Raw genomic sequence first — 17,090 nt, 5'->3', positions numbered from 1 at the left:
GTGAAAATGGGCTCCAGAGCTCAGTTTTCAGCTGCGACGGCTTCCTGCAACCCTCTGCCAGTGAAAACAGAACTCAGAAGGGCCGCCCGCAGCTCTCGTGAGCTCAGTTTTCGGCTGCAACAGCATCCTGCAACCCTCTGCCAGTGAAAACAGAGCTCAGAAGGGCCGCCCGCAGCTCTCGTGAGCTCAGTTTTCGGCTGCAACAGCATCCTGCAACCCTCTGCCAGTGAAAACAGAGCTCACGAGGGTTGCCGGCGGCCCTCCCGAGCTCCGTATTCACTGCCAGTGACACCACTGGTTGGTCGTTGCTGTTTCCAGGGTGGCCCTGCGGGTCAGATTTACGCACCTTTAGATTTACTTTGAGTTTGACACCCCTGTTGTAGACAATACAGACAAATATCAGGCTTCTAATTTGTTCAGTTTAGGAAAAAATATTAATAGCAACATCTGGAAAATCCTCTCATGAGAAAACAATTTTTCTGGGCATGTGAAATAAAGCATTTTATTCGAATCTTACCACATTTTCCATCTTGCTGCACTTGCCCAGTACTGCAGGAATGTCCTTCGCTGGCAATTTTAGCTGCCTTTTGAGCTACTTCGTACTCTGTCCCAGAAAACTGAATGTAAAATTGCTGCTTGTTAATAGATTTTCTCAAGGTTTTGATAGCTGTTTGTAGTTTCTGTTCCATCCTTTTTCTCAAACAGTCAACATTGCAAGTGTCTAAAAGGGAGAAATAGAAATGTTAGCGTCAACTGAGAGCTGAATTAGAACACAGTTTTCAGAGTCGCCTTGCTACCTCGCTGGGTCCTCTAATTTGTCTGGAGTAAACTATATTTCTGAAGTCACTGACGCCTCCAAGAAAAGGAAGGCGTTCATATCAATAATTGAATTAATCTATCTCAATTAATAAAGGATGATGTCTTAGACAATGTTGCCTGCTACACCTATAATATCTGAATCAGTATGTTGAAATCCCATAGCTTTAGAAAACTTGCTTGACATTTGCTTACTTATTACCTACAATCTTCAGGAATCTCTTTACGGATTCAGTAGATTCAACTCTCCCATGCTGTTTCTAGACCTGTTTCTTCCACTAGATGCCCCTCCTGCAGCCTAGCTGCCTTTCTTTTTGGTCAACACTCAATTCCTTAACTTCAACCTCTTGTTTCTGTATAAGCAGGGGTGAAATCCAGCAGGTTCTGATAGGTTCTGGAGAACTGATAGCGGAAATTTTGAGCAGTTCGGAGAACCGGTAGCGGAAATTTTGAGTAATTCGGAGAACCAGCAAATATCACCTCTGGCTGGCCCGAGTGGGGTGGGAATGGAGATTTTGCAATATCCTTCCCCCAGGAATGGGGCGGGAATGGGGATTTTGCAGTATCCTTCCCCTGGAGTGGGGTGGGAATGGAGATTTTGCAGTATCCTTGCCCACCAAGCCACGCCCGCCAAGCCAAGCCCACAGAACCGGTAGTAAAAAAATTTGGATTTCACCACTGTGTATAAGATCATAATCTTATAAAGTTTAGGGTTTGGTATACGTTTGCTTTTGTTTATCTTTGGGACTATTTCTTATACACAGAAGAATCTGATGGCTATCAGTTATTTTTAGACACAATTTTTTTAGGCAGTACTCACACACATATACATACCCATTTACATCTATCCATCCATCCCTCCATCCATCCATACCAGGGGTGGGTTCTACTTACCTTTACTACTCGCTTCGCTTACGCACATGCACAGAAGCATTTTGGTGACGTCGGGGTCAGTGGGTGGAGCCTCCTGCCGGTTTTACTACCGGTTCTATAGAACTGGTGCAAACCGGGGGAAACCTACCACTGATACATACATAGCAGGGGCGGGTTTCAAAATCCATCGCTGCCGGTTCGCTTGTGGACGTGTGCGTGCATGTAAAACGCTTCTGAGTGTGCGCAGAAGCATCCGGGTGAGTGGGAGGAGCCTCCCGCCACTGCCATTACCAGTTCCCCGATCTGGGGCGAACCGGTAGCAACCCACCACTCATACATACATACATACATACATACATACAGTCCACTATTATTAAAACCAGTTCAGATAATTATTTCTACAGACAGATTCCCAATAACAGAAACTTCTAGGAATATGAGTCAAGTTTAACCTTGACCTCAGTATGGAGTTTTGATTTCTCCTCTAAAAAATGAATAGTGAGAATTGAGAAAAGTTACATTTGGTGGATGATATCAAGTATGATAAAAGAAACCCATCGGAAGAGCTTCTGGGGAACGAGCTATACATTTGTGGAATATTTGTCATCCCTATGCGATGTGTGAAGGTGACATTAGTTCTAATCATCAAAACTGGCTCAAAGAAACGACACAAACCATTTCACAAACCATTTAACTAACCTGAGACTTCTTCAGACTTCATCTCCATTTCAAACTCAGCCGTGATATGGGATACTTCTTTTGATGGAGATTTTCGCCCACGGCGTTTTTTCTTAGAGGAATCACATTTGAGATTTACAAAAGTTATGTGGCAATTGTCTGCACAGGGGAACTGACCTCCTTTGCACAACAGAAACAACACGGAAAAAATTAAGCTGTGTAGTAGCGTTATTTCGGTGGTGTCGGCTGCATTAGCTTTAGTATGGTTGGTATATTAAAAATATCTTAGTACGCCATTAATATTTTATGAATCAGGGTTAGAGAAACCCTCCAAAACCATTTATTGAAATGTATCAATACCTTTAAGAAAACTGTACCGTTGCTTTTACTATTAAAATAATATATCTAGTTATGCTCATGTAGGTTGCTAATCAGGCAACTCAGCTTGGATCGCCAGAGCCATGTAAAAGGAAAAAAGTTTCTTTTTTTCTCCCCCACCCATCTCCCAGCCTCCAGCTTGCTTACCTTAGCTGCTGATCGCATAACGATTGCAATCCATTGCATCAGCAAGCAACTGAATCTCCCTACCTGCAATCAAGCTCATTGGTGAGCAGCTCTTTCTGCCTGCCTGCCTTCCTGCCTAGACTTGTGGACTTCAACTCCCAGCAAAGGTGGCTGAGGAATTCTGGGAGTTGAAGTCCACAAGTCTTAAAGTTGCCAAGATTGGAGACCCCTGTTCTATTGGGTAAGTTTTTTCCCCCTTTGGGAGCTTTAAAAAAAATAGTTAATTGGGGTTTTTTTTTAGTTGTTTTTTTTTTTAGACCCAGCCATTTAAAGTTTAGGAAGTTTTAAATTTAGCTGCTTTTATATAAAAATAAAAATAAATTAAAATAAAATAATATTTGTGCAGCTTTCTGAGATTTAGTGTGTTTCTGTAGTGTTTCACTCTAACTACACAAACACACAAAATCTCACAAAGCTGTATATGGAATTTTGTGTGTGTAAAGTGTGAAAGTTGGTTTTTTGGGCTTTTTGTGGTTGTGTGAGGTTCCTGCTTGTTGCGGGGCCATTTTGAGTCTAGCACAGCCGCTTCCTTTACGTTGTGGGTGAGCCAGTTGTGTTGTGTTGTGTTTTGTAGGTTAAAAAAGGGCAAAGAAGTGACATTGACTTGGCCACGCCAATCCAGTCACCTTACCACCAAACCACGCCCACTAATTAAGCCAAGCCCACAGAACCGGTAGGAAAAATTTTTAGATTTCACCCATGATTTACACCAATCTGAGAAAAATAGTAGTGTTTCACTAGATTTTTTTTTAATGATTAAGATTAATGATGATTAGTCTGTTGTACCTAGAAGAGTTTGCTGCTTTCCAACTTCCTTAATCTTCTCTTTGTTGCGAGGCCTTAAGTGACACTTGGCATCTTTAATTTTAAAGCGAGCCTTCTGTTTGATGGGTGGCATTAAGATGTCTAAAGAAAGAAAAGAAATGATAATTTATTCTATATTTTTAAGAAACTAAAAGATAGCCCTGGAGAGTTTTGTAAATAAACGAGAGAAAGGTTAAACAATAATTTTATATAACTGTTTTTAATGCTGGCATTCTGAGTAGCATAAAATTTGATGAAACAAAACATCACATGTTTCATACTAACATTTTTTTTTTACTGAGCTAGGTTAATGAAATAAAAACCATGATGAGCTGGTAATAGGAATTCTGGAAGTTTGGTAGGTAAGAAAAATGTTCTTTTTTGGAAAGCAATTAAAGGCTTATTTATTTACTTATTTACCATGTTTATACCCTAATCCCAGTGGAATCCAGGCAGAAGATAGCAGTGCCCCAAATAAGTAGGGTTGCCAGGTGTCCACTATTTGAACGGACAGTCCACTTTTTTCACATTATGTTCACTATTTTTTTTCACAAAATAGTGGACATTTTTTTTATTCAAAACTTTGTATATTTTTTTAATATTTCTCAACATTGTACTGAAATTAAAGAATTATTCCTTAAACACAAAGAATTGATCAAAGCTGCGCAGTCAAATAAAAAATACACACGACAGCAAAGTAAAACGTAATTTAATATTTTACATATTCTTATAATATATTTGATGTTTTGAATTTTAAGTAAAGTTTTGAAGTGATTATTTTAATACGTGTTAAAATGTTTGTAAGAAAATATATAATTTAATTGTATTTTTTTTTTATTTTTTTACTACTTAACACCCCCCCCCACCCGCTTGTCCACTATTTTTTGGAAGCAGACCTGGCAACCCTACAAATAAGATGCATAGTCAAAGAACCCCAAAGTACCACATAGATGAAGACCGCCATGTCTCAGGAACCCAAGGGACTGAGGTTCACCAAAGCAATACAGCCTGGGCTTGCTTTTGGAATATCGACAATGTAGGCGCTACATGTACCTTCAAGGAGAAGATACAGTGGGAACTCAGGGTGCCGTCGGTTAGACAGTGTCGACTGGCGACCCCTAGAAGCAGAGCTTTCTCTGTGGGTGCTCCCACCCTCTGGAACCAACTCCCTCTGGGGCTCCGGTTGGCCCCTGACCTCCGCATCTTCCGCCGCGACTTAATGACATGGTTGTTCAGCCTGGACTGGGGGGGTTAACATGTATTTTAACACGCTTTTATTCGGATATTTTATTGTTGTGAGCCGTCCTGAGTCCTACGGAGATAGGGCGGCATATAAATAAAATAAAATAAAATAAATAAATAAATAAACTGCCCCAGGCCGTTATATAGCCCATATCACATAAACTTCATGGGGGAGGAGTTTTCAACAGGCCCTTTTAAAAGGACTGGATTAGATGGGCAGATGTCCTAACACTGATTTCTATAGGGCTTCAAAACAGGGGTGAAATCTACTTACCTTCCCTACTGGTTCGGAAGTGCACACGACACACGGATACTCTGCACATGTGTGAACCCTTCTGTGCATGCGCAGAGGGTAAAAAAACCAGGTTACTTCCTGGTTAAAACCAGGAAGTAATGACGATTGGGCGGGTGGGCGGAGCCTCCCGCTGCCATCGCTACTGGTTCTCCGAGCCACCCACCGCCATCGCTACTGGTTTGGCCGAACCGATCTGAATCGGTAGCATTTCACCCCTGCTTCAAAGGTAATGAGCAGAAGTCTATTGGCAACCAATTCAGGAACTGCAAAATAGGTGTTAATCCACAATAGTGATATTGTCTTGCCAGTAGGTTTTCATGGCTCTGTTTAGTTCTAGTTTCTGGGGCATCTCTGAAAACAGTCCTATGTAAGAAAAGTTGCAACAGTCAGGTCAGATGATGGTGTGAGTTACAAAGAGGGTTGTAATTGGCATACCAGCCAAAGCTGAGAGTCGAGAAGCATCCCCAAGTCACAAAACCTTTAGCAATAGCAATAGCACTTAGATTTATATACCGCTTCACAGTGCTTAACAGCCCTCTCTAAGCGGTTTACAGAGTCAGCATATTGCCCCGAACAATCTGGGTCCTATTTAGTTTCATAAGTGGGCCTGAATCCTGACTGAAAATGATCCAGACAGCATGTTTCCTCTAGGATTCTCTACAGCTGATTTTGCAATATTTCCTCAACAATCTTCCTCAGGTATGGCAGGTTCGAGCGAAGGTGAAAGTTACAGATATGGAAGGCCTCTATATGAGCTCTACCTCTTCTCTCTAAGTAGTAGTGACTGCCTCCTCACACCCACCTAGCTACTCAAGGGACTCAGCAGGAGCATAGATCTAGCCCACAACTGACAGATTTCAAATGATCAGGGAGCCCTTTCTACTTCCTCCAGTTCCAGAAAATTAAAAGAAAACCAGGTCCCTCCACAGTTGCCACCTGGTCATGATCATGGATTCTACCCAACTGTCATCCAGCCAGAACAAATATGAGCAACATTCTGCGAAGAAATCTACAAATTTTATTTGTAAACTGCTCAGAGTCATGCAAGTGTGATGGGTGGTATATACTGTATTTTTTGCTCCATAAGACGCACCTGACCATAAGACGCACTCCTGTTTTTGGCCTCCGCGCATCCCATTTTTGGCCTCCGCACGTCCCGTTTTTGGCCTCCTTTGTGGAGGCCAAAAACGGGGCACATGGAGGCCGAAAACAAGGTGCACGGAGGCCAAAAATGGGACGTGCGGAGGCTGAAATGGCAGAAGGGTGGGGGCCGGTGGGTGGACGGGGCTTCAGCAATATTCGCTCCATAAGATGCACAGACATTTCCATCCACTTTTGGGAGACAAAAAAGTGCATTTTATGGAGCGAAAAATACGGTACATTTGTTAAATAAATAAATTTTATCTGGTATGTCTGCAGGCAGGATTCTATCCACCTTTCCACCAAAGGGTTTGGATAACTCTCAGCAAGGCCACTGGGTTAGGACCTGCAATTGAGGTTAGGTTGGAAAAGAATGGTTCCTTCACTGTGCAGGGCTAAACATTACCAGGGCTCACTTGTGTCCATGTCTGCTTTGTCACCATTGCTGCTCTAGATGTCTTTTCAGTCACTTTATTTCTTTCAGTTCCCAGTAACTTAGGAATTTCTGGGTTGGTGGCAGTCAGAGTTAGTATTCAACCGGTTCAGACCGGTTCGCCCGAACTGGTAGCGGAAATTGTGGGTGGGCCTCCTCACCCGCCACGGCTCTATGCCATCCTATTTAGGCACGTTTTTGAGGCCAGGCGCATGCGCAGAAGGCGCATGTGCGAGCAAAGCGCATGCGTGGAAGGCCGGTCGCATATGTGGAAGGCAGGCATGCGCGAACTGGTAGTAACCTAATGTCAAATCCACCGCTGGTGGCAGTGCAACAGTCTTGCTGGAACAACCTTGTCAAGGGCTCTGGTCACCTTCAAATCCCACAGATTGACCGGGCACAAGTTATGAAATTGTTGGGGAAGCCCCCTGGTGCTTTCTGGGTAGGGCAGAGTTTCAGGTTGAGAGGAAAATCATTGCTTTGGCACACGCTGGGATGCACCTGGGGGCAACCCACTTTTTTCCACTGAATTTCACCGCAGGCACTCGCCTCATCTTGAGAAAATGTGCAGCTGTTGTAAGAAGTTCATACAAGGTGACCAGCCCTTTTCTGCTAGAGCTTTTCTCTTCCTCTTCAGATTTGAAGTACTACACAGGTATATTACTTTGTATTTCCTTAAAGAAGCTTTCCTTTAAAATCATATATCCAGAAGATAGAATAGGGTCATTCACCAAAATTATTAGGTTGCACTGCAGGTGTTCAAATAACTACGTCAACAAATCGCGAAGAGCATTCTTACCCATACAACCTGGAAGTGTACTGTTGCGTTTTTGTTGTGACTTGCCCTGTTGTACTGGCACTCCACAGCTTACTGAATAGCTATTTTCTGAGTCTGAACAAAACGAAAAGAGAAAGATATATCTCAGTATCATCCTTTCCTTCCACTGATTTATAGAAATATTGTTAAAATCTATTCATGTTGATTAAAGTAGTTGGGTACTAAACTGGTTCAGGGGTGAAATCTACTTACCTTCCTTATTACTTACCTGGTTAAAACCAGGAAGTAATGACACCCGGGCGGCGATCGCTACCGGATCGCCGAACCACGGGGAAAAATTGCTACCGGATCGGACGATTCGGGAGCATTTCACCCCTGAGCTGGTTTGACATCCAGATGTACCCAATCAGTTTTTTCACATGTTTAGTTGATCAAGATAATCACAAAGAAATGAGTCATCTATATCTGTAAATAACTTTCCCCTCATAGCTGCTAGCTTTGGGATAGGATGAAGCCAGAGAAAAGCTTAGATTAACAGTTGCATAAGGGTTCTTTCTATGGGTTCTGGGGCAGCAGAAAATATTGCTGTTCACACACATACTGACACACACACACACACTTCCCTGCCCTGCCCTGCCAATGGTGATGTTTTTCTTCACAGGCTATAAAGCAAATTAAGAGCAGGGATTTTATTTCCTTCTCCTCCCACCAAATGTGCATCAGCCCATGAAGAAACTTCTGTCCCAGGATTGAGCTAAAGCTGGGGAATGAGTCAAGTGTTTTGCACAAGCATTTTACAAGTGCATTCAAAGACAGCCCTAGTATGGGTTGCTACTGGCTGCTACCGTGTTTCCCCAAAAATAAGACCCTGTTTTAAATATTTTTGAAGAGCTTGGCCTTATTTTCGGGGAGGTCTTATTATTTTGGAGTGTGTGGAGCAGAGGTGGGTTTCAGCAGGTTCTGACCAGTTCTGAAGAACTGGTAGCGGAAATTTTGAGTAGTTCAGAGAACCGGTAGTAAAAATTCTGACTGGCCCTGCCCCCACCTATTCTCTGCCTCCCAAGTCCCAGCTGATTGGGAGAAAATGGGGATTTTGCAGTAACCTTCCCCTGGAGTGGGGTGGGAATAGAGATTTTACAGTATCCTTCCCCTGCCATGCCCACCAAGCCACGCTCACCAAGCCATGCCACACCCACCAAGCCACACCCACAGAACCGGTAATAAAATTTTTCGAAACCCACCACTGGCGTGGAGCAAGATGGGGCTCCTTTTGCCGTCTTACCTGATTTCCAGCTCTGTTTCCCTAACCCTAACCAGAGGAAATGGCGGGGACCGACTATGCATGTGTTTAAATATTTTCGGGGGGGTCTTATTTTGGGGGGGGCAGTGGTGGGATTCGGCCAGTTCGCACCACTTTGGCAGAACCGAAGCGTTAACTTTCTGAACAGTTTGGCAAACTGGTTGTTGGAAGAAATTATTAGGGCAGAGAACCGGTTGTTAAATTACTTGAATCCCACCACTGGGTGGGGGGGTTATTTTAGCGCATGCACTCAAAAGCCCGATTGGGCTTATTATCCAGGGAGGTCTTATTTTCGGGGAAACACAATAGTTGGGATGCTTTTGACTTTGATTTCTGGAACAGAGCAAACTAAGTTCATTGTTCAGTGGATATCAGCTGCTCGCATGGCCAATCAGCTGTTGCCACATGACCAGAGAAGAGTTTGGGGAGGTACCAAGAATTATCCCTCCTGCCTGTATAGGTCAGTCAGAGAACTTAGCAATAGAGGAGAAAAGTCTTGTTTGAAAAAAGCTGGCATGTTCTCTGCCCAAGGTTTGGAGGTAAGGATTTGCTTTTAAATGGCCAAAAGGTCCCTTCTAATTCAACCCCTGCCATTTGACAGGGACCATGATTGAATGCTCAGTGAAAGACCTTAAAGGGCAATCACAATGCTCAACTTTTTTGAACAATAATCTAATTATTATTAATAGCTTACAAAAAGCTTTACTGAATATTCTTCCCATTGATCTTGTCTCCAACTATATTTACAAAGTATTTCTTTGAACCGTACTAACTAAAATGTATTTTAACTCACTTTTAATGCCACTGTGTGGCCAAAAGTCAAGAATACAATGTCAACTCACAAAGCATCCCTGGCCTGCTCTCGAGTTGCCATAGGCCAGGGGGGATGGGAAACTGGCGAAACTACACAGCAGCCAAAACCAGATGCACATTCCACGCTTATCTCCCTCAAGGCTGTATCCCAGGGAAACCTACAATGGTCGAAAGGGAGTGACCTCTACTACTCTTGAAATTGCTCCGTTGGTGAATGTAATTGATGACATACCCGGGGGAGGGGGGAACAGGGTCATAATTGGAGTGTAAATTATGTAGGGTCAGAGCTGGCTTCACTTGAGAACGTGCCGACATGAAGCTCCTAATAAATGACTGGATTTCTTTTGGTCACGGTTAGGGCCTCCGTCAGAACCCTGACATACAGCTAGTATGTATGTTGCATGTAAAAATGGGTGGAACTTCAATTGCATCATTGTGACACCATCTTGACCTTTTTCAATATACCTTAAACACATCTCTGTGTGATTTATTTATGGACCAGGAGAGAAATGCTTTTAGATACCAACCTGGAACGAAAAGGGTGTTGGATGGACAGAATAAGAAACAGTTCTCAATTCCTCCTGATTTGCTACAGAGCAACTGAGCTTTGGGAACTGGATTGGCACCAGGCAAACATTTCACCATCTCTGAGGAAAAAAAAGTAGGAAGGAAGTGACTAATTCAGAAGACTGAAGGATCTTGCAGTCAACTTCATTTTGCTTCCAAATGGGTGAACAGGGGAAACATGTGAGCCAGGCTGAAACAAATGGAATATGTCCTATGAGCATAACCCAAAATGTAAATTAAAAAAAAATCCAAGCATTTAGTTTATGGGTGTCAAACTTGCCATGTCACGTCAATGTCACGTGACGTATCATAATGTTTTTTTGCCTTCGCGGAGCTGGGGTGGGCATGGCCTGCACATAATGCATCCGGCCCGTGGGCTGCCAGTTTGACACCCCTGGCTCTGGTTCGTGGGATTCCTTTTAAATAAGTTGCTAAGATGTATCTACGTAGCCAGAATGAAAGGTAAGTGCACTTCGACACTGCTACTAGTTGCAACTTTTCCTGAAGAAGCATATCCCATTATCCCTCATCCTTTTCACTTATGGGTTAGATTGCTTCAATTTCCTATATAGAATAGAATAGAATAGAATGGAATGGAATGGAATAACAGAGTTGGAAGGGACCTTAGAGGTCTTCTAGTCCAACCAGCTCAGGCAGGAAGCCTTATACCATTTCACACAAATGGTTATCTAACATCTTCTTAAAAACTTCCAGTGTTGGAGCATTCACAACTTCTGGAGGCAAGTTGTTCCACTGATTAATTGTTCTGACCGTCAGGAAATTTCTCCTTAGTTCTAAGTTGCTTCTCTCCTTGATTAGTTTCCACCCATTGCTTCTTGTCCTGCCCTCAGGTGCTTTGGAGAATAGCTTGACTCCCTCTTCTTTGTGGCAGTCCTGAGATATTGGAACACTGCTATCATGTCTCCCCTAGTCCTTCTTTACATTAAACTAGACATACCCAATTCCAGGAAATACAATGTCAACTTGCAAAGCATCCCTGGCCTGCTCTTGAGTTGCCATAGGGCGGATGGGAAACTGACAAAACTGCACAGCAGCCAAATCCAAATGCATGACTAAATGCCGAAGGCGCATGGAGCGCTGTTACCTTCCCACCAAAGTGGTCCCTATTTTTCTACTTGCATTTTTTACATGCTTTCGAACTGCAAGGTTGGCAGAAGCTGGGACAAGTAACGGGATCTCACTCCATTACATGGTGCTAGGGATTCGAACCGCTGAACTGCCGACCTTCTGATCGACAAGCTCAGTGTCTTAGCCACTGAGCCACCACATCCTTATTCAGTTTATAACCTTCACATTACAAAAACTGAAAGAATGGAAAATGTCTATTACAGTACATAGTATTACTTACCAACACAATCTTTTTTATTCCAGTGTAATTTTCTCCCAGGTGGACATAAACATTCATAAGTTCCCACAGTATTAAGGCATCCAGAATCACAGCTTCCATTGTTGATGCTACATTCATCTACATCTAAAAATATATTTAAATTAAATAGCATTGCCTTGTAAGGGTTTGTTTTCATTTGCTTGAACAATATCTAAGAAGTACTACGTTGTATTCTAATATTTAATAATACTAAATGCAATATTTCATATCAATGTCCACTGTTTCTAAAAAAACCCAATCAAAATCTCCAGAACTAGTATTTGGGTAGCAGACAACCTGGAAATCCTGGAAAGAGTATAGACTAGACCGGTGTTTTTCAACCTTGGCAGCTTGAAAAATTCTTTAATTTTCACGTTCTGGGACTTAAACTCCCAGAACTCCCAGAAAAGCATGCTGGTTGGGGAATCCTGGGAATTGAAGTCCACATATCTTCAAAGCTGCCAAGTTTGAGCAACATTACACCAGAGGTGGGTTTCAGCAGGTTCTGACCAGTTCTGGAGAACCGGTAGCGGAAATTTTGAGTAGTTCGGAGAACCAGTAGTAAAAATTCTGACTGGCCCCGCCCCCATCTATTCTCTGCCTCCCAAGTCCCAGCTGATCGGGAGGAAATGGGGATTTTGCAGTAACCTTCCCCTGCCACGCCCACCAAGCCATGCCCACCAAGCAATGCCATGCCCACCAAGCCACACCCACAGAACCGGTAGTAAAATATTTTGAAACCCATCACTGCATTACACTACTAGGATATAAAGTAAAAAAAACCAAAACACCCCAAAAATCTCACCATAGAAGATTGCTGAGCACTTCTATATTGTTGTCAAGAACAATTGCAAATTGTTGCAAGAAAATTACTATATTGTTGTCAAGAAAATTGTTGTCAAGAAAATCAGCAAAACAAATGGCTACCTATAGTTCAGTTTAATAGTTGCAGTTCTTTCTTTACAGGTGACTCCTATACTATGCTGTCTTGTCAATAACCATTTCATCGTTTAGTTCATTTAGTGTTTTAAGATTCTTTGCCCACTTCAAAATCTGCCCTGTTGTTAATGCAATTTTGACAACATTGCTTTTATCAAAACATTTCATACAAAAAGAATTAAAGAGAGTCAATCTTCCAACCTCCACAATGTGTCATTCCATATAGCGTGTAACCGTTGTGACATAAGCATTCAAAACTTCCTGGATAATTGATGCAGGTATGGTCACAGGTCCTTTCAAATGAACATTCGTCTATATCTTGATTTGAAAAAAGGGAGAGAGGAAGTAGTGTAAGAAATTGTAAATTTAACCAACACACCAGTGGTGAGTTGCCCCCAGTTCGCACCGGTTCTATAGAACTGGTAGTAAAAAACCGGCGGGAGGCCCCGCCCACCGACCCTGGCGTCATCAAAACGCTTCTGCGCATGTGCGAGCGAAGCAAGTGCGCACACGCGGCCCCACTGTGAACCGGTAGTAAAGGTAAGTAGAACCTACCCCTGCAACACACATATTGAAAATATCCATGTTTCTTAATATCCTATCATAAATCATGGTTAATAGCTGTCAAGCTATGACTAAAACATACAAGCTTTGATTTTCTATGTGTCTTCCACGTGGAACAAATTGTCTACATGAAATGGCATACATTTCTATATTTTTTTTCTCAGAGATTATTTCCATTAAAACGTCACTTAAGGCAGCTGCTGAGTAAATAGAAAGAGGACCAAACTGATGTTTTAAATATGAGTTGAAATGTCATATTCAGCTGTAGTGTTCATTTTGACCACAGAGAGTCACCACTGAATCTCTATCTTGTATCACACCAGAAATTAACTTTGCAACCTGGGACCTCAGTTTCATTAAATATATTTTTCGATGGTTTAACAAGAAAATAGCCCTCCCTAATAGTTACACTTTTAAAAATTCATGATGCTTATAGTTGTATATAATGTTCTTTTACTAAGTGCTCAAAATGTTTCACACCCATTCTCATTCCTGAGATACTTAAAGCAACAGATAATTTGGATATATTACTATGCGCAGTTCCCCTTTGGGGAAGATTCCATAGTCACTTTGGGAGGTGCTTTTCAATTTGCATTGAAACGTTCTGAGCAAAGAAAGTGCCATTTGAGAGAATATGAAAAATAAATCTTTGATTCTGATTTGAAGTTTATAAAAATAGATGAAGGCATGGACGAGCAACCTAAGGACGGTGGTGGCTCATAGCTTCCAAACCTCTACTTTGTAACCATCAGATTGAAGAAAATGGGGGGGGGAATGATATCTTGACACTTTTTTTTTCTCATTATGCTTAAATGTGCTAATCTTTAGATGACTTTCCCTAAATATAGTGAGGGGGAAAAAAAAAAGTCCTTAGCTTTACCCACCTGCAGGGGTGGGCTGCTGGTGGTTCGGGAGAATCTCTAGCTAAGATTCTGTGCAGTTTGGAGAACCCCCAAATCCCACTCCTGGCTGGCCCTGCCCACCCCGCCCTGCCCCTCCCAGGAGTCCCCATGTGGCCTGCATTTTGGGTGCAGGGCACGCGTGGAGGCTCGGGGAGGGTGAAAAACAGGCCTACCGGAAGTTCGGGAAGGCCAGAAACAGGCCCATTTCTGGCCTCCAGAGAGCCTCCAGAGCTTGGGGAGGCCGTTTTCATCCTCCCGGAGCCTGGGAAGGGCAAAAACGCCCCCCCCCCCCGGCCGTGGTGCAGGAGGCTGACTAGGCCATGTCCACCCAGCAACCGGGCAGAGAACCCCTTGCTAAAATTTTTGAAGCCCACCCCTGCCCACCTGTGTTAATCACCCCAACCAGACTTGTATCACTGGCTAACTACCTGTATCACCTTCTCCCCCCAAATGTCAGGTGCATTGAAAGATAGCCTGATGCTAATAATAACTTAATCTCTATTTCTAAACAGAATGCCCAAAACATATGAGAAGAACTGGTTATTAACTGTTTCTTTGAGAAGCCATCTGTAAATATATACATATGGAATCTATGCCTATATGAATCCCCATTCAGATGAGAGGTTTTTTTTTTCTTTCTAATGATATTTTCCCAAATTCTATGGTGGCTTATTTGAAGTCAGAGCCACTCCAGATTGAACTGGCAAAATTTAACTTCACCCTTCCTACCCCACCCAATTCCCGTATCTCTGCTGGACTATGGGAAGCCAAATGTAGTTCCTAGAGAGGCTCAATTTTGTGGGGCCACCCTAGGACATTTTTCTGATCTTGAAAGTCAGCCCTCTCTCAGTCCTATTTACACAACACAGTTGATAGGTGGAGGGGATTAATGTGAGTCTGAAACAAGGGCATTTTGGGATTAAAATTATAACCCCCCCACCCCCCCAAAAAACCCAATTCTCTTGTTCCTTTGGTTTTGGTGTTCACATAGTGTGCCCTTGGGAACTTATATTCTTCTGATCCTGAGAATATTAAAGAAGAACGACTTAAAAACAATTAGAACCGTTTTATGTACACCAAAGCAATCCTTTTTTTTTTCCTAGATAATCCTGGCTTTATTTTCCTTTCTTTTAGGCATTAGATGCCTACAACTTTATAAACTCTTTTCTTTGAGTTTTAGTAAAACCTGCTGCTAGGCTGCCTCCACATTTTCTGCAATCTTTCTCTCTAGACTCTCCAGTCTGTTGTGGAATTCAGCACTTTGTATAGAAAAGAGAAAGGTATTTCCCTATCTTAAGTCTACAGGGGAAAAAAACAAACATATTATGAGATAAAGAAAGAACTCTAGAATTTATCCAGAATTCATTCTCTTCATCAACCTCTGATTTCAACCATTTGTTTGATTCATGAAGGAACTGGGCTTTGAAAAGTCGCAATAGATCCTCTAATTCTTAATCCTATTCAGTATTGGCAAGCAAAGGTTGCAAGGAGGATGAGAGGATGCACTGCACACAAATCCTCAGACTAATGTTGGGCAGTTGTACTTTTGCTTGTAGTGTTTCACTTATTTTGAACAAAATGAAATTGAGTAACATGTCTTTTCTAATATAGGAAGTATATGGCTATAGTGAAAAGAGGCGAAGCTCAAATATTTGTTGTAAGCATCCAGAATTGCTTAAAATGGGTGGCCATATTTTTACATACATATGTACGTACGTACATATGTACATAGTATATACATACATACTATTGCATGAAGGCGAATAGAATAGAATAGAATAGAATAGAATAGAATAGAATAGAATAGAATAGAATAGAATAGAATAGAATTCTTTATTGGCCATGTGTGATTGGACACACAAGGAATTTGTCTTTGGTGTATATGCTCCCAGTGTACATAAGGAGAATAAAATACATTCATCGAGAGTAAAAAGATACAACACTTAGTGATAGTCAAGGTTACTAATAAGCTATCAAATCGTACTAGGAAACAAATAAAAACAATATAATTGAAAGATACAAGCAACATGGTTATAGTAATAAGTGGGAAAAGATAGATACTAGTAAGGAAGAGAAGAACAATAGTAATACACTCTTAGTAAATTATTTGACAGTGTTGTGGGAATTAGTTGTTAAGCAGAGTGATGGCATTCGGGAAAAAACTGTCCTTGTGTCTAGTTGTTCTGGTGTGCACTGCCCTATAGCGTCTTTTTCAGGGTAGAAGTTGAAACAATTTATGTCCAGGATAATTTTTTTTTTTTTTAATTTGATTTATATGCCGCCCTTCTCCGGAGACTCAGGGCAGCTTACAAGGCGTTAAGCAATAGCCTTCATACTTTTGTATATTTATACAAAGTCAGCTTATTGCCCCCACAAACTGGGTCCTCAATTTACCTACCTTAGAAAGGATGGAAGGCTGAGTCAACCTTGAGCCTGGTAAGATTCGAACCTGCAGTAATTGCAGGCAGCTGTGTTAATAACAGGGTGCTTTAAACCACTGTACTCTAATTGTGGTTTCGGGATAATTTATGTCCAAGAAATTGTGGTTTCATGGAATCTAAGGCAGGTTGAGACAGGTTCTGTTAAAGCATTTAGACCAGGGGTGTCAAACTCGATTTCTTGGAGGGCCGCATAAGGGTTATGTTTGACCTTGGGGGGCCAGGTGGGTGTGGCCAGGTTGGGCATGGCCAGTTCAATGTCAGTTGTGTGTGGGGCATCTGTGGTGGCCTGGGTGGGGCTGGGTGGGGATCCTCCTGCAGCCCTCTCCCAGCCAAAACAGAGCTCCATTTTTGCTGGCAGGGGCACCATGGGCTGGTCCTTTGCTATTTCCAGGGCAGTCCCGCGGGCCAGATTTAAACATCCGGCGAGCCAGATCCGTCTCATGGGCCTTGAGTTTGACACTCCAGAATTAGATTCTACATTTTACAAATTCCAAAACACATTATTGTGTTACTCTGAATCAGCTGAATCAAGGGATCATCTCAACATCCATTTG

The 17,090-nt window shown here is 42.3% G+C and overlaps 1 protein-coding gene across 1 annotated transcript in view; it reads right to left on the bottom strand.

Moving 5' to 3' along the window:
• SCUBE1 (signal peptide, CUB domain and EGF like domain containing 1) overlaps window positions 1-17,090 on the bottom strand; it is a 194,353-nt gene that overhangs the window by 10,350 nt on the left and 166,913 nt on the right. The window contains exons 10-16 of the mRNA XM_070946765.1: window positions 12,831-12,947; window positions 11,673-11,795; window positions 10,264-10,383; window positions 7,645-7,737; window positions 3,718-3,837; window positions 2,389-2,547; window positions 518-721 (exon numbers count right to left, since the gene is read on the bottom strand). Coding sequence (XP_070802866.1) covers window positions 518-721; window positions 2,389-2,547; window positions 3,718-3,837; window positions 7,645-7,737; window positions 10,264-10,383; window positions 11,673-11,795; window positions 12,831-12,947 — 936 coding nt within the window. The remainder of the gene's footprint in view (window positions 1-517; window positions 722-2,388; window positions 2,548-3,717; window positions 3,838-7,644; window positions 7,738-10,263; window positions 10,384-11,672; window positions 11,796-12,830; window positions 12,948-17,090) is intronic.

Source organism: Pituophis catenifer, unplaced genomic scaffold (genome assembly GCF_029215685.1).
Source record: "Pituophis catenifer annectens isolate HBS135680 unplaced genomic scaffold, rPitCat1.0.hap2 SCAF_7, whole genome shotgun sequence".
In the NCBI taxonomy this organism is placed as follows: Eukaryota; Metazoa; Chordata; class Lepidosauria; order Squamata; family Colubridae; genus Pituophis; species Pituophis catenifer.
The sequence above is the reverse complement of the archived record's forward strand: the minus strand, read 5'-3'. Positions and strand labels throughout refer to the sequence as shown.